The sequence below is a fragment of the Hoplias malabaricus genome, chromosome X2 (assembly GCF_029633855.1).
Source record: "Hoplias malabaricus isolate fHopMal1 chromosome X2, fHopMal1.hap1, whole genome shotgun sequence".
NCBI classification, from domain to species: Eukaryota; Metazoa; Chordata; class Actinopteri; order Characiformes; family Erythrinidae; genus Hoplias; species Hoplias malabaricus.
In genome coordinates, this window is record NC_089819.1 from 47,091,891 (window position 1) to 47,118,023 (window position 26,133).

Here is a 26,133-nt window from a genome sequence, read left to right on the forward strand (position 1 = left end):
TGTGTGCTAAATATGTGAAATAGTAACACTACTGTCACAAACTTTCAGCCCATTTTAAGGTAACTACCTTGTGTCTAAATTCATTGACCATTTTCTCAGCCCTGCCCTTCAAAAGTCAGTTGTTGGAGCATTCTCAGCACTTTTGTGTGTGTTTGCCCTGGTACGAGTGGATCAGACACAGCGGTGCTGTTGGAGTTTTTAAACACTGTCCCCTCATTTGTCCATTCTGTTAGACACACCTACTTCATTGGTCCACCTCGTAGATCTAAAGTCAGAGACAGTAGCTCATCTGTTGCTGCACAGTTTGCATTGGAGACAGGACGCCGCCCAGGGGACGCTGTTGGCTGGTGGAATATTCTCAGTCCAGCAGTGACACTCAAGGGGATAAAATCATGAGCATTATTGCTGTGTCTGACCCACTCATACCAGCACAACACACATTACAACACACTACCACCACATCCATGTCACTGCAGCACTGAGAATGATCTACCACCCACATAATACATGCTCTTTGGGCATCCTGACCATTGGGCATGAGAGCGTATACAAAGAAACAGGTGGATCTACAAAATGCTCCTCTATGTAGAGTTGGACAATAATTAAAATATGTATATATTGCAATATAAATGTTTTAATGATAACGATATGATTTTAAACACATTTTCAACATTAAAGTATACATTATTTGAAGCGTCTGTGACTGACTGATGGTCATTACAGGACAATGCCCAGTTCACTGCCCTCAATTTAGTTTATGACCTCAAGTTAGTTTAAAAATAATAATATTGACAAAGCCAAGAGGTTTAGGTTTGAGTGTGATGTTTCTGTGGATTTTATGTTGTTCATGTCGATATCAGAATTATATCATTATTATTATTTTAATTTTGCACAGTAGTGAAAATGGCTGCTGTGACTTCATCCCTGCTTACAAAGAAGCATAAGAAAGGGTCTGTACTTGCGACACACCCTGTAAAAATCTCAGTTCCTAGAACCAAAGTCTAATAGCTAATAACCCCCCACCCCAACCCCTACAGCTGAGGAGAAGGATTGTTACTGGCTCACAGAACTGAGGACGTGTTTGGAGGAGGGGAGGGGACTCTCAGGCTGCGGTGAAATTGTGAGTGTGTGGGAGTGGGCAGAGTAAAACTCACTGCAGAGCTAATGGGCTTCTGCTGTAGGAGACAGGACGTATTGCATTTGAAGTATCAGCAGCAAGTTTGTTCTCCCACTGGTTGGTGGAGTTCATGACTGCAGCTGTATTTGTCTTTCTCCTGCTGAAACCTTTTCAGGAACCAGGAACTTGTTCAGGAGCTTTCAGGCATTTTCACTACAGGTGGTGCATAGTTCAGGGAGGATTTTTCAGACTTTAAAAATATGAGTATGATTTATTAACTTACTAAAACAATGTCGCAGTCACACGGCTCCAGGGACCTGTAGGTTGTGGGTTCAAGTCCCGCTCCGGGCGACTGTCTGTGAGGAGTTTAGTGTGTGTTCGCCTCGTGTCCGCGTGGGTTTCCTCTGGGTGCCCGGTTTCCTCCCACGGTCCAAAAACACACATTTGTAGGTGAATTGGCGACTCAAAAAAGTGTCCGTAGGTGTGTGTGTGTGAGTGAATGTGTGAGTGTGTGTCGCCCTGCGAAGGACTGGCACCCCCTCCATGGATCCAGTGATTCCAGGTAGACCCCGGACCCATTGTTTATCCCCAACAGCAACAGAAGCTTCTTCCTTGTTAGCCTTCGCTGATTGGCATGATCTATAGCTTCTTACCTGGGTCAGGCTCCACTCATGTTCCAGCTACAATAGGTCACATGAACAATGTATGGCTGCTCAGCATGATGAAAAGAGAGAAAAGTATGAAGACTTGAAAGAAGGAGAGAAGCTAAAAAGGAGGGTGATGAGATGGGTAGGTGGTCTTCAAGACATTGTGGCCACTCATTTCACTATGGTTGTTTATTTATGTATTTATTTAATTAAACCCTGTTTTCAACACAGTCCATAACCGCTCCAGTCTTTCATTAGTGGTGCTTTTCCACTGCATGCTGTCTACTCTACTCGACTTTACTAGCCTGTAATCGCTTTGTGGTCCCTGGCACCTGGTTCAAAAATGGCACCCCCCTCTGAAATGTAGCCAATGATGTCATAAAACAGGAAGTAACAGGTAGAGTGGGCCTTGAAAACCACTACAGCAGAGATGGTAATGTTAGGAGTAATTTACTCATCGTGTAATCACGTGTTGTGGTGTTTTTTTTGTTTTTTTTTCTTGGGGGAGAAACACATCTCCATGCACCTGCACCAGTTCAGACAGATAAATAGAGTTGATTTTTGTAACATCCGGCTCTCGATGGAGATTTTCTTTAGGCACCAATTCAAGGACCCTTTGTACCTTTTCAAAAGACCATGCCGGAATTTTACAAGCTGCCGTTTTGAGTTAGATATAAACAAATGGGATCTTTAATTAATTACACATTTTGTAAATTGCTTGTTTGTGCTACATGTCTATTTCATCACATTTGGCAAAGTTTTCTGGCCAATCAGTGCTCTACAATATTTACAATATTTCTATGTACCAAATTTGCCAAAAGGAAAGCACAAAGAAAAAAAAGTCAGAATCGAGTACAGTAGAATAGAGTAGATACCATGCTGTGGAAAAATGCCATAGGCCTCCCCTCAGTCACCAAGCCTAGAGGTGAAGGCTAGCTCATGCTTCCTCTGAAGCCAGCCACTGCTCATTTCCAAACTGCTGTGAATGCTTTGTCATTGGACAGCTCATCACGTTTGGATGAGAATGCTAAAATGTCTGCTTCTTTTGTTATTTAACTGACCATCACTGATTAATGGGAGGAGGGAAGGCCGTCATACCCACCCAGAGAGAGCAAGGACATTTGCACTCTCTATAAACCCCTACCTCAGCTGTGTGACTTCTCATCATTTGTAATCACTTTCTGACAACTCGTTTGACCATTTCTGTCCAGGAGAATATTGGACGTGAATAAGGAGAGAAATGGAGGGAGAGAAAGAGAGAGAGAAACGTACCCAGACGCCTACGTGTCCATCTGAATGATTAAGGATGAAAAGGAGTCAGCGTCAATGCTCGCGTCACTTGCCCACCTCCACATCCAGCCCAAAATAAAACCCTCTCCGCTAACTTCCATACTACTCATCTTCTCGTTAAGTTGGATGCATTTGTGTGGATGAGTCTGTGTGCATGCTTTCAGACACGTGCAGGTGGAACTCTGCATGTGTTTGCGTTTGCCGGTTTACTTTCTGACACTGCAGCAAATTTCACTCCCCCCACCCATCTCTGGAAGGAGATAAACAAATGGAACGATAGTTTGTTACCATCCCTGTGGGGTGTGTATTATTTGGTGTAGCACTTTCTCCCTTTCTCTCACTCCCTCCCTCACCAGTGTATCAACTGCAGGAGTCATGAATAGCCTGTAGGGCCGTAGCAACTGGGTAACCAGCCCCACATTACAGTAACTGTGTACTGTGCGTAGTTTGCTCTCAGTGATGCTGAAAACACAGTGAAATCACCCTAAAGTCCTGAAGAATTTTGCTACTTTTCTACACTTTCCTCTTGGTTTATTGCTTGTCAGCTTCTCTTACTGTAAGTTTTGAATTCTAACAGTCAGCAGCAGGGATGGGAGCAGTCAAGAAACAGCAATCCACTTCACCACTTTAGTTTTAATGAAAGAACTTTAGCAGGCCCGTAGTTGATGGCTATAAAACATTGGTTTAGTCAAAATGGAAGGAATGCAGACTAATTTCTCATAACATAGTCAGCCAACATGTTCTGTCTGAAGTCTGTGGCTTTGGTTTTGCTTAATCTTACTTGACCCGGAGACACTTACTAAGTGCTTGTGTATTTTTAAAGGGGACAACTTCTAAACTTATAAACAATAATCTGATTGCAATAGCACATTAATTTGGAGATCTGGAACAGCTACCAACTCACAAACTATGAAACAAGACCACTCAGTCCGTTTTTTGTGATGAAAACGAGTGTTTCTGATTGTGTTCTGCTTCTTAGGTAGAGAGCGGAGATGGATTGCAACGAGTATGTCTAATCACCACCCTTGATGGGTGTTTATAGAGCACAAAGATGTGTTTAAATGGAGCAAAGCTGATGAAAATAGGGCAAGAACAAGAATGAAGAAGAAAGAACAAAGCAAAACGCTTCTGCTCTTCTCTCCTCACCCTGCTCTTGTGCTCTTTTGCTAAACTGAGCTCAGTTAAAACTGATTTTAATTCAGTAGTCGTACATTTTAGAGTAGTGACTTACATTATCGGTGTCCATTTAACTGATGTGTAATATGCTCACAATGCGTAAAGAACTTATAAGAACTGCAGTGGTCTGAATGTGCATTAGCACAATCCAACAGTCTCCATGTGATGGTGTATCATGGACAAATTCTTATCGTTCACGATCTAATATTGTCATATCGCACACCCCTAGTGTAAACCTTGTAGAGCACTGATTGGCCAGAGAGACTTGTCAGTCACAACTCATTGCAGATGTCCAGCACAAACTAGCCATTTGTAAAATCTCCAGGCTATGCTAGTGATCATATTTGTATTTTCTCCAGCTCACAACGGCAGCTCATAAAATAAAACCATGGTCTTTTGAAAAGGTAGATACGTACCTTGAACCGGTGACTAAAAACAACTTGGAATGAAAAGCTACTAGTGCTTTGATCTGTCCCAAATTCCCCCCATTCTTGCCCCTCCCCCTTGTTTTTAGGACAGTTCTGTAAAAGTGAATTACTCTCTGAGACTGTAGAGGGAGCCCTGGAGCTAAAAATAGCAAATCTTACCTAGTGTTGCTTTAACACCCTACTTGTAGAAAAGGGGTCAAATATGTCCTTTATAACTTAATTTTAGATTTACTTAAAGATTGAGGGCTTACTATTCATTTTAAATGTACAGGTGAATGTTCCAGACTCAGACCTAGTTAACTCTGCTACCATGGAGAGAAAGTCCCAGATTCAGGCCTCGCAAACTGTGCGGCTGAGGTAAGAAAGTCCCCAGCTGAGGCCTAGTTAACTTGGCTTCCAGTGAGAGAAAGTTCTCCTGTAAGAGGGAGCCATGACGTGGTGCTTCTGGTTTGTGAGTTCAGTAAATCCAGAGTTTCCTCAGTGTGTTTAGTGTATGGATGTTTGCATGACTGGCGTAAATGATGGTGCCCTAGCCCTGATTCATAGACTATCTTACTGAAGTATCTTACTGCTTTAAATAGAATAGGACCACACAAGCTTCCCCTTTGTTTCCCTCCACAGATTGCGTTAGTGGGCAGTCATTAAAAGCAGTACAGAAATAGCTAGTCGTGTTGATTCTGATTTCTATATCTAGGATGCTCACTCCCAAGGTTCTGCTGATCCACTGATGGATAGTGTACATAGCCTTGCAAAGAAGTACAGTTTTGTGCCAGCACATGACTCATAGATTAATAAGCAGCAAGCATGAAATCTGAAGTGAATAAGCTCCACTTTATTTATCCATTAATTCATCATTGGGAACAGTACAGAGCTACACAAATAACCTCAACACTATGATGCTTTTAGAAGGCTAGGACTCTAAAACCAGATAGTGGTGTCCTGATATGATCAAAGCAAAATTAGATCTGTTGTAACTAGGGATGGGAGCTGTTCACAAGTCAGTGTAGCCCCTCGAATAGCCATGTTTTACTAGACACTTCCATGACCTAAGAATAGCCTCACATGTTTGCATTAGTTAATGAATTATAAGCCTTAGTGTGTAATAAGCCTGGTATTGTAAGGGGTTTTACGTCATTTCACAATGCTAAGATTTACAATCCTCTTATATATGTTCATTCTATCTTCACAAGTGGCATAAATGTAGTTTGATTAGCCCAGTTCATCTATGTATGATACATTGTGTGAGTTCAATCCTTTATATAAACTTTCATAAGTTAACCATCGGTGTAAATGTCTGCAGTGTGGAGCTATTTTAGAATAGAATATGAAAATAGTCTAACAGCCACTTACACTCTCTGTACTACAGAGTTTCAGTGTGATAACCACTATTTGTCAAAACAAAGATGAATTAGCTGCAAGTGATAAAATAACACTTTGAGATAAAAGTAGCAGCAATTTCAAATCCCAGAAGGGAAAGGGAGTAGGATTCCTTATACAGACTGGATAAACGTAACATAAGGAAATGGACTGAGATTGGAAATGCAGCTTTTTGAGAGTTTTTGAAGGGATACCTTTACCATCTTCAGACATACACTGGACTGTGTATTTACCTAAAAAAGCACTGGGTTTTAAATCCATACATGTTCTTAAGGGTTAAAGTTAGCAGATGTTAGTAGATTTTAATCTCACAAATTAATGTGATGTGCCCATATTTTATTAGTAATTTCACACCTTTATTGTGATGAGATGTAACATAATTAACATTAATCTACATAGAAATACAAAGTTTTAAAGATGCCAGCTGGAAACTTACTTGGGTCAGTTTTTAAAGACTCTCTCTTTCTTTCTTTCTCTCTCTCTCTCTCTCTCTCTCTCTCTCTCTCTCTCTCTCTCTCTCTCTCTCTCTCTCTAGAGGCCATGTGAAAGCAGTGCTCGGGCGCTTCAGTGAGTTGAAGGATTTGCTGTTCAAGCTTGGTTTGGGAAACGGGAGTGTGGACGCCGCCCTGCTGGACGCTGGCTGTTCCTCCATGCAGATGGACAATGCGGACAGAGGCTTCTCCCTCAGCAAAGACGGACCTCTGGACATGAGAATGGACGGTGAAAGGTGACTTGACCTCCGACAGCTCTTAATATTATAAATAACGATTAATTATGACACCGATGTATCTACTAATTTTCAAGAGTTATTAACAACCACGTCTCGTTCGAATCCTGAGCCCCAGCAGTGGCATCGCTGGTATTACCTGATTACCTGTATTACCAGTTAAAATCACTTAAATTGAGACCTATTTCACCTTGTAAAACTGCAGTAGAATACACAGATAATATGTATAATTTCATTATTAAAATATTAATCAGAATAAATAACTTTTATAATACAGTGAAGTACTGAATGTAATACTTTAATAGTGCTGTACTAAGCTGGGCTTTGTTCCTGTTGATGGTTTGAGCAGCGACGCTCATAAGACATCTATTTCTTTTCCTCTAGAAATCATAGATTACATTTTGTGGGAGGCCATGGTTGAAGTTGTTCTGTGTGGGCGATATTGAAAATGTAAACAAAGAAACCTGCATATGACACTGTGACTGTCTGTCCTTAGCTGCTCTGGATACATTTTGATGTCTGCATCGGTGGAAGGCTTAATCGGTGATTAATGCTTGTTAAAATGCGTAGATGGCTGAGTAGTGCAGAGAGAAGGCAGGAGGCAGGCCTCTGGAGTCTGAGAGTTTATCTTCAGTCTGTACTGATACAACATATAAATACTGTATACCAAAAACCTGTTAAACCAGGCGTGAGCTCTGGCCTTAGGGAGATTCCTCAGGCATATCACAGACGTTCTCACGAGAGTGTGAGAAGAGATGAGAGGGGAGGAAGGGAGGATGTAGAGGGGCACTGGAAGGGATGAAGGCTCGAGAGCGAGAAGTGTGTGTGTGTTTTGAATTTGGCTGAGTAGGTGTGTGAATGTAATGGTAATCTCCCCTCATTTAAACAGCAGTGCTGTTTGGGTTCAGACGTGTTTCATGGTGATGGAGCCTCCCACACGCAGGACCTTTCTCTAACGGAGAGAAAACACCATCATGAACACATTTCACAAACAAACAACAACAGAAGCCAGTCAGACTTACTTCAGTGCATCCAAACTGCACCAACTGAACTTGTATTGAGGTGTGGGACTGGTTAATGTCTGAATTTTACTCATTTTTATGCAAGTTTTAAATAAAAAATTAACACACTGGACTTTTCACTTTCCTTTAGAGGTAGTGATATTGGCCTTGTTAGGTCTGTTATAGCATCACTGTTTCAGTTGCTGTCTAGTGTAAGTCTAAACTTTACAGACATGCACCCAGCCCCTGCCCCCATGTTGTTGGGGCAAATAGAGTTCACGAGAAAACAAACTCAGAACCTGAAGAGAAACAGAGCTCTGTTCTCCAGAGCTAATCCCAGCCATTTGTTTTGTTTACCTGTAAACAAAGGTGTCCCCCACGGCATCTTTCTTTACCTGCTGTAATTAATATCTATTCATCTAACAAGCTCCTCATTACTCCCGCCTTTAATGTTCCCTTGTTACGATGAAGAATGGAGCGAGGCCCCTCTCCAACTTTTATTAAGAAAATTTTGTGAGAAATTCCAGGGCGATAATGAACGGGAAAACCCACCCACAAGGAGAGAGAGAGAGAGAGAGAGAGGGAGGAGAGAGAGAGAGAGAGAGAGAGAGAGAGAGAGAGAGAGAGAGAGAGAGCGCAATAGAGAAAGAGAGAGAGTGCTATAGAGAGAGAGACAGGGAGAGCGCGCGAGAGAGAGCGCAATAGAGAGAGAGAGAGAGAGACACAGAGAGGGAGACAGAGAGAGAGAGACTCAGAGAGGGAGACAGAGAGAGAGAGAGAGAGTGAGAGTGCAAGAGAGAGAACGCAAAAGAGAGAGAGAGAGAGACAGACAGAAAGAGAGAGAAATAGACAGAGAGAGAGAGAGCACAAGAGAGAGAGAGCGCAAGAGAGAGAGAGCGCAAGAGAGAGAGAGACAAGGAGAGGGAGACAGAGAGAGAGAGAAAGCAATAGAGAGAGAGAGAGAGAGAGAGAGAGAGAGAGAGACGGAACGGGAGACAGAGAGAGAGCGCGCGTGAGAGAGAGAGCGAGAGAGAGACGGAGAGGGAGAGCACCAGAGAGAAAGAGAGAGAAAATTCTGTGGGGTCGAGTGAGGACTACGAGAGAGAGAACTGGAGAGAAAAAGAAAAAAAAACTGCTGGGAGAGAGAAAGAGTTTCAGAGTTACACAGGATGGAAAAGGTCAAGTGAGGACCAGAGAAAGTGTCAGTGACTTGGAGAGAGAAAGATAAGGAGAGAAAAAAAACAAGGCAGAGAGTGTGAGAGAGACAGAATAAGTGAGGGAGGAAAGGAGAGAGTATGAGAGAGAGAAAGAGAAGTCAGGCAGTTTTGAACAGGTTGCATGAGGAGTGAGGAAGAGGGAAACTGAGAGAAAAAGGAATCGAGAAGAGAAAAGGACAGAGGGTGTGTAAGGGAGGAAAAGAATAAACACAGTAACACAGTAAACAGAGAATAAGAAAGTAAAATAAACACAGACAGAAAATATGAGAGAGAGAAGTGAAGAGAAAAAGACAAGGTGAGAGAAAAAGTCAGTGAGTGCGTGAAAGAGTGAAACGGATGCAGTGTGTGAGGGAAAAAGTGGGAGAGTGCTGCAGAAAGAGAAAAAGAGTGAGACAGAGAGAGGGGGGAATAAAGTGTGAGGGACATGAAAAGAAGTGAAGAGGGAGGGAAAAAGAAAACGAAAAGAAGAGAGCAGAGGGTGGAAATGAACAGAAGGTGTATTGAAAAAATCAAGAGAGAGAGAGAGAGAGAGAGAGAGAGAGAGAGAGAGAGAGAGAGAGGCAGTGGTAAAGTGAGAGATCACTCCAGAGCTAGCAGACAAACCCAAATTCATTATTATTTTTCTGACACACTCATCCAGCTGCTGCTGACCTTGATGGAGATGAGAGGTTTGCGCGCTCCTCTGCCCGTGTGTGAATAGCGTTTCCTCTTTGTTGTGCCCACGGATAGTGATGACACACTGATGAACCACAGCGTACCTCCTCATCCACAAAGAAAGAGCAGTCACCATTTTTTGATAAAGGAAAAGGCCCACAGCTTAAGGCTTCCTCAGTACCTTCCTCTCTCTCTCTCTCTCTCTCTCTCTCTCTCTCTCTCTCTCTCTCTCTCTCTCTCTCTCTCTCTCTCGCACTCTCTCTCTCTCTCTCTCTCACACACACACACACACACACACATGCATTGTTTCACTGACATTCCCTCCAGATGAACACAGATATATGATGAAAGAAGGGAGTGAATGAATGAAAGCCCTGAATGGATGAGTATTAATGTTGATAGAGGGAGAGTGTGAGATTCATGGGTCAGTTCTGATATCAGAGATCTCATACTTTTCATCCACACATCTGCCACTGTCAGGACACAACCTTGTATCTACCATCTATTAACCTTTTACAAGGAAAGGAGTGATTTCTCAAATGATACGTATTTGTCTATGGCTTGTTTTTATTGAAAGAAAAGAGGCGGCGCCTGCGTGGGGCATTGTTTATTGAGGTTTCACACAGCAGGCATTGGAAGTTTGATAATGTTGTTAACAGCTTCCCTTTACACTCTCTCTCTCTCTCTCTCTCTCTCTCTCTCTCTCTCTCTCTCTCTGTCTCTCTCTGTCTATAGGTGCAGTAATGGGTAGCACTTCTATTTAAATCCCAGAGATGTTGAACCAGGGGGTGTTTTGTTTTAGACGTTTTAGGTTTCTGATGTATATGTTTGCTTGCTACCACCTCTCTCTTGCTCTTTCACTCTCTCTCTCTCTCTCTCTCTCTCTCTCTCTCTCTCTCTCTCTCTCTCTCTCTCTCTCTCATATTCTATAACAATCTCTCACATAAACACACACACACTCTCTCTCTCTCTTTTTATAGATCTCAAACTCACATCTCCCAGAGTGGGAAGGGGAGGAAGAGAGGAGGAGGAGGAGGGAGCGAGGGAACGAGTGAGGGAGGAGGGCTCTTTTCTCTTTCTCTCTCTCTCTCTGTCTTTCTGCGTGTCTAAGAGCTTGTCAGCCTATGGCTCGTGTCGGCGAGGAAGCCGTGACGTCAGTGAATCTTAATTGGGCTCCTCTGTGTGCGTAGGTACCCCGGCATGCCCTGCGCCGCTGACGCCGTGGCTGCTCTGGACCAGCGGGCGCTTGCGTCCATCCTGGCCGCATATGGGGAGGAGCGCCGCGCCGGCAAAATCGCCACTGCCATCGCCCGGGCTCGCAGAATCCAGCCCATCGTCCGGACACAGCAGCTGGCCAGCATCGTGGCAGGTACTAAACGCAATAAACACCAACCCCCAACACTCTACAATTCAGTCTGCTCCCTGGCGCCATGTTCTCGCACTGCTTTAAAAATACACAGAAGGAGAGGCGAAACACACAGGCAGAGCGAGGGAAATATTCATCCAATTCATCCAAAAGTCCTCCCTCTGGGACTTATTTGTCCTGGAACGAGGGAGGGAAAGAAAGAAAGAGAGAGAGAGAGAATTTCCCCCTTACTCATCTGCCCATCGGCTTCCTGACAAAAAAGCCTCATTAGTAATCATATGAAAAACATGGAGAGACCCAACAGACAGTGGGACACAGTGAGGGGGTTGTCGTACATGTATATATGTATATAAATATATTTTTATTTATCAGACTCCTGGGTTTGTTGTTTTTTTGTTGTTTATTTATAAATAAATCTTCAGACTTGCGCCCCCTTTCTTAGACCAACCCAATTTTTCATTCGTTTCCCTCTGCTCCACCCTCACGTGTCTTTCGCTGTTCCCCCACCACCACTCTTTTCAGAGAACACGCATCTCATGGAACATATATTGCGGCAGCCCAGTGATGGTGTGATATTATATTCATCGTCGGCTTTGGTCCTCGCTGCCGTTGTTTTTATAACCCTGTGCTGCCGTCGCTGCTGATGAGAGTGGGAGGGAGGAAGGGATGTTGGAAGGATGGAGTGGTGGAGGGAGGGATAAGGGCGGGTACAGAGGATGACGGTAGCGAGGGGTGAGCACATGCGTCACGGCTGGAAAACAGGTGTGAGCGAGGGCAGTCGTTTCATCTCCTTTGAAGAGCCGTGCAAGTCAACACCAATGTTTATTCCAATCAATCCGGAAGGTCCTGACTCGCGAGGGTCTCGCGGGACCACCACTAGCTTTGTCCGTTGCCCTGGGAAGTGAGCGGAGAGGTGGAGAAAGGGAGGGAAAAGAGGGAGGTTCTGAATGTGTGGGTATAGCCGTGTGCTTGTAAGAAGGGTCATAGACAACATAATGATAGGTGTCTAGGGACGTCTCTCTACGTTTTCGCTTTGTTTTTTTATGCAGATCGCTCTCCCCCAGAAAACCTTTCTGCACCTTTGTCTGAGGCTTCTCCGTCCTCTCTGTTTCACCCCTTCATTCACACAAATGAAAATAACAATGATTTTTTTATCTTTCCCACTGGATGCAGTATGCTGCAGGGTTTTATTATGTACCTTCCTCCTAATCATCGTAATCAATAAGAAAAAAAAACCCTCTGCACCCTGTACTTGATTTATTATGCTGTTTTCCCATCAGAATAAATATTTTAATAAATTAAAAGACAAATATTAATATGCACATATGCACCCCTGGTCAAACGAGATATTGTGTTGATTTTTTAAGTGAAAATAAGTACAAATATTTAAGGTTTTAATGCAAAATAATTTGTAATATGGTGAATGCTTTATATTGATATCTGCAAAGGTTATAACTTGTGTTTAATAATTATCATAATCAGTAATCATCATCATCTTCTTCTTTTCCACTTAATCCATTTGAGGGAAGCAGGTAATAATAATAATAATAATAATAATAATAATAGTAATCTATGACAAATTGTTATACAAAATTGTACGAATAAAATAACAAATAACAAATAAATGTCAAAATGTTGGCATATAAATAAACATAAGGATACTTTAAGACATTTAAAAGTACTATAAATGTAGTTAGCTACTTCCTCTCATAACTATATACAGATATTCCTTGTTAATATAATTAAATATAAATACATGGGAAAACACAGTTTAGAAAATGGCTAAACATCTTTAAATCACAATTTGTGATCTATTCCTGACCAGAACTGAGTAGACTGTGTATTATTATGTAGCGATAACTGAGTAATAAACTTTAGAAATAATGTGCATTGTAAAATAAATCCAGAACCCTGAATGGGCCCCTCCTCCACCCGGCCCAAAGACTAGTATCTGCTTCGGCATAATGGAAGCCGCCAGAGAGGAGATGTGTCTGCGCAGGTCTAATATTCTCATCAATATGGACCCAGCTGGCGTGACAGAAGATTACCCAGAGTCCCGCAGGAGAGTGTCCCTTGCCCCTCCAGCTCAGCTCGGTGTTTGCGGGGCTGGGCTGAAACATAATGAGTTGCAGGCTAAAGCTGGCACTGCTCGTACAGCTCCTTCACACCCTCAGTGACACCAACCAGTTACACCCACCAACCCACGCCAGCCCACCATCACACATCACACACACCTCCCTTTATTGTCCCTCATCACAATCAAAGCTGCTTTATCCTCAGGAAACCCTGTTCCTCCAGATTATTTATTTATTTTCTATTTGTTATAATTGTTATTATTACTGTTGTATAGTAAATATGGTATTTTTTTATTTACAGTCCTCTGCAAATTTCACAAATTGTATTTATTTACTTTCAATTAAAATGGCTGATAAGGCAACTTAAAACCCCATTTTTCTGAAAATGTGGCTTAATAGTTCCATTCTTTCCTTTATTAGAGTTTCAACTCACTCCAGGAGTTCCTCTTAACTCTTCTTTTTTCTCTTTTTTAGCTTTTTAAAGGAGTCTAGAGATAAGTTTCCACACCTCCAAAGTTCACACTTAGGCATTTGATACCTTTTCTGTTTCTCATGATCCAATTATTCCCAAACACATTCAGTGTTGTTGAAGTTTTGGATTTGTGCCGATCTGTCCACTGTTTAGAGAATACCAGCAGCAGCTTTGATTAAAGTTCTCAGTAAGAGTTTGTTGGAAGTTCCATATTCTTTCAGACCCAGTGTTGAGTTGTCTTCTCACATGGGAAGATTGGAGCTTGGTTCTCCTGCTCGTTCTCAAACATGGACGTCTCGGTGTGCCTTGTTTTTTATGGCATTTTTAATGTTTTTAATAGCATTTTTGCTTCATTAATTTTCCTTTGACTTTATTCATCTTAATGAAAAGGCATTACCTTTATCTAAGGATTATCTAATCTCCTCAATAACTCTTGAAAAATTAATAACTTAATGGACTATTTAAATTGAAATATATGAATAAATAAATTGATGTTAATCATACGACTTTGATGACAGATTGTGTCAGGTGAAAAAGCCCTGAGCAGTTGTGTACTACTCTTGGCAACAACCATAGAATCACACCATTTAGAGATTGTTCACTCAGATCTTTCACATTAATGCAAATATCCACATAATTCTGAGTTGTAAATCTTTCCCGATACCTTTGATTATTTAATTAATGGCAAATGTACTTTCAAATCAAATAGAGGACAAAAAATCTTAAAAATAATCATTTTTTTTAAAAAGAGTCATGATTAGTGTAGAGTAGTGTGTTGGTTCTGCTTTGGCCAGAGTTCCCTGAGGTTGGATTCAATAATGAAAACTCTAAAGTGCAATAAAAGCAAGTAACTGTGAATCTTTAAGGTTTATGTAACTGACAAAACTCAAAGAATCAAATTCCAAAGTTTTTGCTGAAGAACTTTTTTTTATTTGGAAATGTAAACTCATTTCATTTTGATTTGATTTCAACTTCCAGTCATTTCATGGTTCCATTTCTTTATCCTCAGCATTGAATGATTCCATAATTCTTCTTCTAATTGTTCTGGAGAAAGGATCAGAGCAGCTAGATCAGCAGGAGGTGGATTTCCTAATGAGTGCAGTCAAGTTTGTACACTTTGCACTTTTCCTTTTGCCCTGTGACACACTTACATATATACATCTAAAACATTGTCTGATTGATTTGGCAAAGCTCAAGGCCTTTGCTTGGGGTGGTTAAAGAATCGTTTAAGCCTGTGGTCCTGTTAATATCAGCGTGGAACGCTAATCAGCGTCGTATCGATCACTGGCTGGAGTGCAGCCTTGTTGTAGCACTGATGAAAATTGATCTTTCAGTTTCTCTTTGAGTTTCTCCAGGGCCCCTAGCCCTGTTCGGGGGCTTTATGACACTTCTCCGAGCCTGCGTTAGCTGAACACCTCTCTCCAAGGCCACGCTAACCTTTACAGCTTTGCCACAGTCAGATATTTTTTGACTGCATTTGGTCCCACTTTTCCTCTGGTGCCTGCTTTAGGATTCTTATGTTAATACTGTAAATACTTTAGTAGACTGTGGTTTTTCAAACTAGTCCTTGGGGCCCAGCTTTTAGATGATGCTTTGTTCACATTTTCACTCTGTGTTAGCTCACAGTAACTGTATCAGGTACAATTTCTCAGGAACTTGATTCAGGTGTACTATGATGAGATTTTGTGAACATGTTGGTAGTTTAGTAGACCCTGAGGATAAAGTTGCAGCACATATAAAGGGTCACAGGTGTGACACTGATGTACAGGCAGTGAAATCTATTATCTCAAAGCCTAGTTTCTTTGTGTACTGTTGGATCATTTTGGCTTGTGGCTCAGCACAAACACTGCACATTGACCAGAAGGTTCCTAAGTAGTGCACAGTCTTGTGAATAGTGCATAGATTTGCTGTCCACTACAAATCACCTGGGGAGAGCATTTGGTTAGCGAAGCCTGTGCTGAGGCATCTCCCAATGTGGATAATCCACAGCTGCCGAGCGAGGTTTTTCTTTCAGGCAAAAAGCTAATAACAGCCGCTGTACTCAAGCTGTGCTCCATGGAGAGTTCCACCACCAGCCAATGGCAATGCAGCAATCCAAGCTCTGGACAATCTTCATAATGTAGCATGTCCCCGTACGGCTTGTTGCTTTTATAAAGGGGGATTTATGAGCTAATAATGAAGTATTAGACTTCTTCAACATTGTGCATAAAACAGCCTAATGCCCCTGTGACATGCGGCAGCTCTGCTTCTTGCTAAAGGCCCTTCCAGGACTTTCCAAGAAAGCAGCATCAATCGGAGCTGTCCAAAGATATTAGATCCTCTGCCTTCGGTCTCGCAGGCAGCAGCCAGGATCATGCCAGCTCAGGAGATAATGTTTAAATTTGAGGTAACTGTGCAAAGGTAAACGAGAAGATGAAGGGCTTTCATTTTATCTCTCATTCCCCTCTTTCTCTCTCTCTAGCTCTCTCTCAATTTTCTCTTTTCGTCCCCAGACGGAGAATGAGAAATATGTAAGTTGGTTCATGAGACACAGTCACCGAAGATGACTCATCAGTTTGTTGTCATAGTGAGGGAATCAGTCTTGTACCGAGGATATGCAAGCCTCCGACACACGTAAAAACACAGCAGAAATGAGTAGACTTATTCAAATCAATAAAAATCCTAACTTAATTTTCCCTCATTTTTAAGCTTTACCTCATTGAATAAGCCACTGGCTCAGATTTAGTACTGCCCTCTGAGCTCTGAGTACAGGTGTGGGGTGTACGTATGGGTTATATATGTGTCTAAAAGAATTAATGACACAGAAGCACTTTTGTTTCCTTAAAAAATTCTCCTAGTGCATAGTTCTTTCTGACAAGTGATAAACTGTTGTAAAGAGTGTGAAGGAGGATTATAGAACCGCTATGTAATAATGTTTTATACACATATTGAAGGTTGATATAGAATGACTAAATTATACTGTAATGAATCATTGGTGGACGTGTTCATTGATAATTAAAGATTCTCACTGGGTTGAGCTTAATTTAAAGAGAATGTTCTTTGACTTTCTTAAGTATTTCAAATAACATAGTCATAACTGTAGAGCTGTTTTGAGCTTTTTGACCCTTTTTGACTCAGGACTAGCAAGGCCATTTTACCTGAAACTCTTGTACAAATCTGAGCCACGAATGAGAGTTAACATATGTTTTATACAAAGTCATTTTTAAAAAGTATAACTATAGAGTGGAAGCTTTTTATAATTTTATGAGGTAGCTTTTGAGACATTTACATTTACATTTATGCATTTGGCAGATGCTTTTATCCAAAGCGACTTACAAAAGAGGATCTAACATTCAAACTACAGCACAAAGTATACAAAATACCTTACACTGAGTGCAATATGCCAGGAAGTAATAAAAGCATTTGATGCTCTTGGAAGAGATACTCTTGGAAGAGCTGGGTCTTCAAGGATTTCTTGAATGCTGAGAGGGTTCCTGTGGCTCTGATAGTGCTTGGAAGCTCGTTCCACCAGCGTGGTACCAGAGATGAGAATAGCCTCGACTGACCTGTACGGGGGGTTGGTCGTGTTAGTTGGCGCTCCTTTGAGGAACGGAGAGGGCGGGCGCTAACATATGGTTTTAAGAGTCTATTGAGGTAGATGGGAGCAGAACCAGTGAATACTCTGAAGGCCATCATTAGTGATTTAAATTGGATGTGAGCAGCTAAAGGTAGCCAATGCACCTCAACTAATAGGGGTGTGACATGTGCTCTTTTAGGCTGGTTGAAAACCAGGCATGCTGCAACATTCTGGATCATCTGTAGCGGTCTCACAGCACAGGATGGAAGACCTGTCAGGAGGGCGTTGCGATAGTCAAGACGGGAGATTACTAACGTCTGAACAAGGAGCTGTGTTGTATGTTGAGTTAGGTATGGCCTAATCTGCCTTATGTTGAATAGGGAGAAGCGGCACGATCGAGCTACGGCGGTAACGTGATCTGCGAAGGTCAGCTGGTCATCAACCATGACACCTAGGTTTCTTACAACCTTGGTGGGAGCCACTGATAGGGACTCTAGCTTGATGCTGATGTTGTGGAGAATAGCTTGCTTGGCTGGGAGGACCAGCAGTTCAGTTTTGGATAAATTCAATTGGAGGTGATGTTCCTTCATCCATGTAAATATATCAGAGAGACAGTCAGAGACATTGACGTATCTGGTTCCATTCAATACTGTTGTGAAGAGTTCAGATTCATTAATTCTGTAACGTAACATTGCCTGTCATTCCAATTAAAAAGAATTATGGTGTAATTTTGGGAAACCAATGGAAAAAAAAAAAAACAATTTTACCCAGAAGTACATCCCAACTACAGATGTTTTCTTTAACTAAGTAGTTTAAGTAACAGGATATTATTCAGTCAGGGTGTTTTTGAATAGTAACCTGGCTTTAGGATCTGTAGAGGACAGTGTTAACAGTATGGTAAGTGCGTAGATGTCGACTTGACCCAGCTCATGATCAGAGGAAGATTTCTCCCTGACTCTAAACCTCGACTGTCCGTTTTGACGCTCTGTAATTGGAACAGTTCAGCGGGACAATTTTCAGCTCGTCCAGCTCACCTGGACACCTGGTGTCAGTGCCACAGTTCGTGTAGGGGAGAGTGTTAACCAGGGAGCGTATGGTGTAACAGTCACTCAGAGGAAGAGTGCTGAAGAACTGTTTCTTGTCTTTCTTGTCCGAGCGAATCTCGCTGTATGGGCAGAAAGGATCAGGGCTTCCACTGTAAGGTTGCATTTACACTGCAGATCAGGTCTCTTGCTCCAGACCAGAGAAGAAAGTAATACTTTTCTGCGTCTACACACATGATTCACACTGACATTGGCTTCAGGCCAATACATTTCAATGAAAGTCAAATGGACAATTGTTTGGTCAGGTTAGCGCACATTTTGATATTAAGGTTTTCTTAGATTACACAAGCTGTATTTGAACATCTAAGCCCTTAGATATGCCCTTAGATGTGCACCTTAAATAGTTAATCCATTAATCAAGAGATGACTGTAAACATTTGGATGTTGTTTAGAGACAGCCAGCAGTATTTTGGCTCCACCCATTTCATGGTGAATTTATAAAATGGGTGCTAATATGAATGTGGTTTAATGTCATTGTACAGCATTATGACAATATTGTGCCTCTACATTTAACCAGTTCATGGCAGTGAACAGACCCACACACACACACACACACACATTAGGGCTTATTATCTCGGGTCAGGAATGTAGTGTTGTCAGTTAAACATAACAGCAGCGCAGTCTGTTCCTCAACTGGATAATGTGTCCATTCTGGCCTTTGTTTGCACAGAGCTGAAAGAACACAAGGCTAATGACAGCTGCAGTAATGTAGCCTTGAATTTCAAACACTGCTTTTGCCTGTAGTTCATTGCAACAGGCAACAGGGGATGATAAATAATGGAGCACTGTTACAAAAGGAAAGAGGTCATTGAGTCTGCGGGTTCGATTAAGAATTAGCCTGCTATTCAGGCTCAAATGTGTGAGGGCAGGGCCTCATTCAAGAGTGCCCTCACTCTTCATTATAGAAGGGTGTCACGCAATAATCAGCCTGACCCAAACAAGACATACTGCCTATTATTAGTTCCACAAGCAGTCGGGTGTTACCCAATAATCCCTCCCCTCGCACTCAGAAAGCTACTCTATTAGACTGTCTTTACAACTCCACATCGCATCCACACACTGACATCTGCCCCAGCTAAGAGCAGACTGCTTATTATTTTTATTAATTTATTTAAAAAAAATAAAAAGATATTAAATAATTTGTCTTTGCACAGAGCAATGAAACTCATTACTTTCAGTCCAGAAATGGCAAGTTGTTGGTGTGCACTACAGAAAAATATGATCATAGTTGTTCTATGATATTCATTCTATTTCCTTCTGTGTTTTTTTAATGATTATTTAAAAGATGCACAAGGCTTCCTTTATTGTTGGATTGATATGGTGTTGATTTTTTTCCCTGAGCAGATCTACGAGCTCATCAAGAATCATCCTGTTTCTTCTATAGTTTGGAACCTGTTTTTTCACATTCTTTATTTTCGTTACATATCCAAAGAAACAAAACCACAGCATGGAGGAATCAGTCCTGCTGTTAACAGGAAATGGGAAAGTGGCCACTACGTAAAGGGAACGCTTTCTGCCCTATTTCCACAAGTCAACAGAGTTCCCTAAGGTCTTAATGAAACTTCTGTAACAAGGAACAAACAACATGGCATTATTCTACCCCTGTCTGAACAGCCCTGTGCAGAATAATCCATTTCAGTGCCTGTTTCTTTAAGTGAGAATCTCTACCTTCTCCATTATTTTGCACCATTCTCTTATTTCTCAACTCTCGTTTTGTCCGTTCTACGCGGTATGTTCTTGTCTGAACACAGGTTCAACACACACTGTAACAAGGGTATAGTGCTGTATTATTTATGAACATTCTGTATGTCTGATACTTTTTGAAGGTCTTTAGACTGTTGTAGGCAAATAAAAGTGGTTCAAACACCTTTGTGTACAGCAAAAAAACTCTGAAGAATACTCTTTCTTCAAATACTTTGAGACACTGAGTGACTTACGTTCAAGACATTTTTAGAGGAGTTTGGCTTTCTGTCTGTGCCTCTTAATTCAGGAAAATAAATATGGCCACAGTTTTGTGACAATAACAACACACAGTGGGGTCAGATTGATGCTCTACGTAACAACAACCTGAAAGATGCTTGTGACTAACTTTTCTCCAGGCTCGCTGAACTTCCAGCTTGTTTGTTTGTTTGTTTGTTTGTTTGCATGCTGTAGCCCACATCCTCGGCCAGTCGGATTTGTTTGTGTGTTAGCACCATCTGTTCCAGCGTGGCATCCATGCTCTTCTGTCTCTTATTTCTCACTCTTTCTCTTTCTTACACACATGCTGGCTTCTACGAGTTAATTAACCCTCTCTCTTACACTTTTACTCACACTCGTTCATTGTGGCTTTTCTATCTGCTTTTCTATTAATTCTGTTCTCCCCTAATCCTCTGTTTTCCCTGTTCTTTGTCTAGTCCTTACCACCTTTCTCCCATCTCTCTCTTTCTCCCCCTCTCTCTTTCTCTCTCTCTCACAGAGAAGGGGCTTGTGGTCTTATTGATTGGCTGGTGACTCACTCTTGAGGCCAGAAGTGTGAGACTTCGCTGAGGCTACACCTCTCTCCCCACTCTTTCTCTGTCTCTCTTTCTTTATCGTCTTTTTGGCTCATGCAGTTGTGTATAAAGAGTACGGAAGAGCTATAATATAATTGCCAAATTATTTTGAATATCATTTTGATTTTTAAGTCTTATTGACGATGACACGCTGGCAAAGTATTGTGTGATTTCAGAGTGAAACATTTCGTATGCGTTTATCATATTACAATTCTTCATTAGACGCTCTGTGTGAATTAAATAACATGGAGTAATTTACTGTTAAGTAAAGGCAACAATATTTTCTACGTGAATCATTGACTAGATCATTAATTTTCCAAGAAAAACATTCACTCAGCTCTGAAGACTCTTTTTGATTGACATTTCTGACAACTCTTTCAGTGAAATATTTTTCGTTTTCTTCATTTCCAGCCTCGTATCCACACTGTGGCTGTATGTCTCATTAGAAACTAGGTGTGAACTGGTGGAGGACTGCTCTGGGCCTGTGCTAATCACTGGCAAAGATGAAAGCTGAGCGTTTTTTCTCTCGCCGTGGGAAACCAATCCTGCTCTCAGTGTTTTGATTTGATCCAGCGTCTTATCGGGTTGCATTCATATCAGCCTCAACAGAATCCAGCCTCTAGATCAACAGTAAACAGACAGGTCTAGGGATGAACACTCTTTTCTGGCAGTGGAAAGGGGGGTGCAAGGGGGATCTTTTGCAATCGTAAATCGAAACGCCCACCTCTCTTTACAAAGTCTTCTAGAGCCTGTTGCGAGGCTTTGCTGTTGTTTGCAGGTTTATTCCGTGCGATGGCTTCTGATTGTGGGAACTATGAGCTTTGTCAGTCAGTCAGTCTCAGCTGCTGTGTGTTTTCACCCACGCTGAGTCATATTAATACAAAGTGTGTCCTCAGAGTTTCAAAAATATTTTTGCTGCTTTTTGTGCCTCGATTTTGGCATCTTTTGTTTTCTTTCTTCTTTTTTTTCCCGTTTTTATTCCTGTAGCACCCCAAGGTCCTGCAGCCACTGTGTGTAATAATTGGCTTTGAGTCAGAGAAAGGGAACACTTTATATAATATCTTAAGCTAGAGTTGTTATAAATCTGAAGCTTTCAGACACATACTGTGCTGCCAATTCTCCACAAAGTATTTAGGTTTTGTACTTGTACAGCACTAGGCCAAAGGTGAAGCTCATTTTGAGTCTACAGCTTGTTTTCTAATCTTCCTCTACTAAATATTACAACCTCTCAAGAGCATGATACATTATAAGAACATAAAAAAGTGCTTCATTCCTAGGATACTAGTGGTGCTGTGTAGGCCGCTCTGCCAGTCTGCAGTTATATCAGAGGAGCACTGCTGGACTTTAGGTATTTGGGATTTGGAATTTAGGGTGTCAAATGCCTTAAGAAATGTTTGATGGTCATATATTACCACTGACTCCTAACTCTTCTGTGATACGAAACTGGATTCAGCTTCTTGTTTCACAGGTTCCACCCTTTAATGTTGTAGTATCCTCAAGCACTAGAATATAATTGATTCACCAAAAGGTGGAACTGTAAATTAACTGGCTAACTACCTTGACTTCAGCGTACTACTGGCAATGGTTTGTGCTTGTTATTAAGAAAAAAATGAATTAAAAAGCATTAAAACTAAACTTAGCACAAACAGTAAGTGAATCTTACTTCAGGGGGCACCTGAAGCTCAAAAGAAGTGTCAATAGCAACAGCAAAATAAGCCGTTTGGCATTTCCAGAGAGGATTTGGCAAATTATTCATGGGTGCAACATACTCAGTTCTACTGCTCATCCCAAAAATGCATGTTCCTTACAAATGTGGTACTGTTTAAAAGGGAAATTGGGAGGTTTTCCAACGGTATAAGATTTATTGCTAAGAAGCATTGGTACAATAAAGAAATAATCTACCAAACACATATTTACTTACTTTTTTGTGCTAAATAAATATTGTAATAAAGCAATGCTATTGTTAAAGTTTTTAAAGGAGAAAATACTGACATTTATGGATTATTTCCCAACAAGGGTTGAGATGTGATCCACCAAATTCTGAATATTGTATCAGTTATATTTAGTTTTATAATGTAGTAATGTTCAGAGGTTGTTTTGCCTCGGTCATGATATAAATCACTAAACAAAATGTGCCTCGCTGGAAAAAAATTTGAAAAACCCTGTTTTCTAAAAATTAGCTTTTTAATAAATTTCATTTTTACTTGAAAATTTTTAATCAACCTTTATTATCAGAAAACTGCTTTCCACAGAGATTTGAGAAGAGGTAAAAAAAAAAAACTCAGGGCTGACACTAACTTCTTGGAATCAAGTGTAACACAGCTCAGTTTTTTCAACATACTTGTGTTGCTTATAATAGTTTAGTTTTCTGTCGTGAGAGCCACAGAACTACTGATCTAAATGAGCTGAAGTTTTCTTTATATCCCCTTAGAAAGCATCACCTTCTAAAACCATTATAAAATTGCCTGCTGGATTTTTAGATTATATTCATATTGAGAACGTACTGAATGGCAACCTCATAAATAAACTAAAACAGTCTGTTTCTAATTGTGAAAGACAAACAGAGATAGTCCAGAGACCATCTCCCCAGTGACTGTTCAGAACCTTTTTTTCAGAGCTGGTTCTTATCCATTCTCTCATTCCTTCTTTCTCCCTCTTTCTCTCAGGGGCGTTCCCAGACTCTGCGCTCTACTCTCGGCGTGACCGCCTGCAGAGACCCTCACACATCGCCACCAAAACCTTCCAGGCTCTGCGCGTCTTTGTGAATGACGAGCTGAATGAGCTGGTGTCTGGGCTGGATGCTGCTCAGAGTGTCCTGAAACCCGGCGGCCGGCTCTGCGTCCTCACCTTCCACTCCCTGGAGGACCGCATCACCAAGCGCTTCCTCAGAGGACAGGACCTGTCTGCTCCACCCCGTAGAAATGTCCGTCAGTGGGCCAGAGACCAGCTCCAAGAGGAAGAGGAGGAGGACGAGGAGACAGAGAGAGGGAGGGAGAGCTGTCACTGGGTCAGTCTGGAGAAGAAGGTGGTGGTGCCTGGAGAAGAAGAAGTACAAGAAAATCCCAGGGCCAGATCAGCCAAACTTAGAGTAGCCATCAGGCGCTAGAGGAGGACCTTCAGCTTCTGGTACTGAAGATGTTCCTTTGAGGGTAATAGGGGACTGTCTGAGCAGACTGCACTGAGAGAATTCTGATCATTTTTTTAAATCTCGAGCAGCTTTTTCAGAGCATAGCTGGACACTCACAATTGAGCTAATTACTTTTACATTTAATTTACAATATTTCCCACAAATGCAGTCAGTCAGCTACGACATGGTGGATGTCTGTAAGCCTTCAATGACTGTAGGAGTGTAATATACCTTTGGATTTTAGATCCTTATTGTGTAAATACTCCGACGTTATGGGCTTTTTAGATGAATGTGTGCTCATCAGTTGTGTTAAAATAGCTACAATGTGTGCAACAAGGTTGGGAACACCTCTGCACTGTGTGTGCCATTGTTTGTCTTCTCCACGTTTACATCATATAGTCTGTCAAAGCAAAGGACTGCAAGTTTAATTGATTTTATATTAAAAAATATGAACTATATGTATTACATACAAGGTCTTGAGATTGAATGGATTGGTCGCAGTAGGGAATTACTAGACAAAGATCAGAGGTGTTCATTTGAGACCCAGATTCTGGTCCAGATTCAGTATTAATTCAGGATTGCCCCAAGAATGAAAACTGGATTCCAGATCTGGGTTTGGAGACCTGTGATATAGAGTACTGTAATAATAAAAAAGCAACTACTTTCATTTCATTTCATTAAGTTTCATATATTGTATTTTATTGCAGTATTTAATTTGGGACTGGGTGGCAGGTAGTGTCACACAGCTCCAGGGACCTGGAGGTTGTGGGTTCAATTCCCGCTCCGGGTGACTGTCCGCGTGGGTTTCCTCCGGGTGCTCCGGTTTCCTCCCACAGTCCAAAAACACACGTTGGTAGGTGGATTGGCGACTCAAAAGTGTCCGTAGGTGTGTGTGAATGTGTGTGTGTGTGTGTTGCCCTGTGAAGGACTGGTGCCCCCTCCAGGGTGTATTCCCTCCTTGTGCCCAATGATTCCAGGTAGGCTCTGGACCCACTGCGATACAGATAATGAATGAATGAATGGCCTGAAAAGCTTATGTGGTTTAAAAATAAAGATACATAAATCTTAATTTAAGGGCACAACACAGCTCTAGGGTGACTGTCTGTGACGAGTTTGGTGTGTTCTCCCCATGTTCAGGTGTGTTTCCTCCAGGTGCTCCGGTTTCCTCCCACACATGTTGGTAGGTGGATTTGCTTAATTTTAATTATACTTAAAATTGTCCATAGGTGTGTGTGTCAGCTTGCAATGGATTGGCACCCCGTCTAGGGAGTGTTCCCGCCTTGCACCCTGTGATTCCATGTAGGTTCCGGACCCATTGCAACTCTGAACTAGATACGAGGTTACAGACAATGAATGAATGAATGAAACCTTCATTTATTATTTTTAAGATTTTTAAAATTTTACTCTCTATGTATATCAATCCCAACACTAAATGTGAAATATGTGTGTGTGTGTGTGTGTGTGTGTGTGTTTGTATGTTTGTGTGTGTGGGATTGACATCATGAGACCTATACTAGGACTTATCACGATGCCTGACTGACTATATAAGGTCGTCCCACTGTTCATGCTTTCCATTCTGACTCCTGCTGTTGTGCTGGTAGCATCTATTGCAAGTGAAGTTTGCCTCTGATAAGAGTTCAAAAGCATTTGAGCAGTTGAAAGAGTTCGAGAGAGTGGCATACTGGTCGTGTGGATATCACCATAGCACGCTGTTGGAGGCAGAGGATAGAGCAAGGCATGCACCGGTGACATGAAGGTCACAGAGTGACACAACAGCTACTGGCAGACGGCTGCATGGTGCAGGATCAGATGCACGCAGACCTTTATGACGGCTGCTCTTAACACCTCATCTAAGTCACCAAATACTGCACCGATGTTGTTTGAGTCATGGAGTCCCTCAGAATGGCAGCAGGTCATGTTCAGTGATGAGTCCCACTTTTGTCTTGGAGGTAATGACCAACAGATTGTGTGTGGAGACACCGTGATCAGTCGAGATGAACAGTTTGTTTTCAGAAGGCCTGGTGTCACGGAGTGGGGTGCCATTTCATTTTTAATCATCTGGACCTGGTAACCCTTATATCTCTTCCGAACATCTTTGCAGTCCAACATTTCCTTCTGGGTTCAACTATTTCTTTGATGCTGAGTGTGTGTGTATATATATATATATATATTTATTCTCCTAACTTTTGGAACTGTGTTTTCTGGAGTGAAGGAGCTCCATCTAGTACTTTCAGGGTACGTTGGCCTTAATGACAAAGGATTAATC

General features: G+C 41.6%; 1 protein-coding gene across 2 annotated transcripts in view; it reads left to right on the forward strand.

The window, feature by feature from the left end:
- The window catches only part of LOC136677143 (12S rRNA N4-methylcytidine methyltransferase-like), an 89,322-nt gene extending 64,827 nt beyond the window's left edge, over positions 1-24,495 (forward strand). For both annotated transcript variants that reach the window (XM_066654571.1, XM_066654572.1), the window contains exons 4-6: positions 6,571-6,762; positions 10,825-11,003; positions 23,407-24,495. In XM_066654571.1, the coding sequence (XP_066510668.1) occupies positions 6,571-6,762; positions 10,825-11,003; positions 23,407-23,846 (811 nt within the window). In that variant the 3' untranslated portion in view covers positions 23,847-24,495. The remainder of the gene's footprint in view (positions 1-6,570; positions 6,763-10,824; positions 11,004-23,406) is intronic.
- Positions 24,496-26,133: the final 1,638 nt, after the last annotated feature.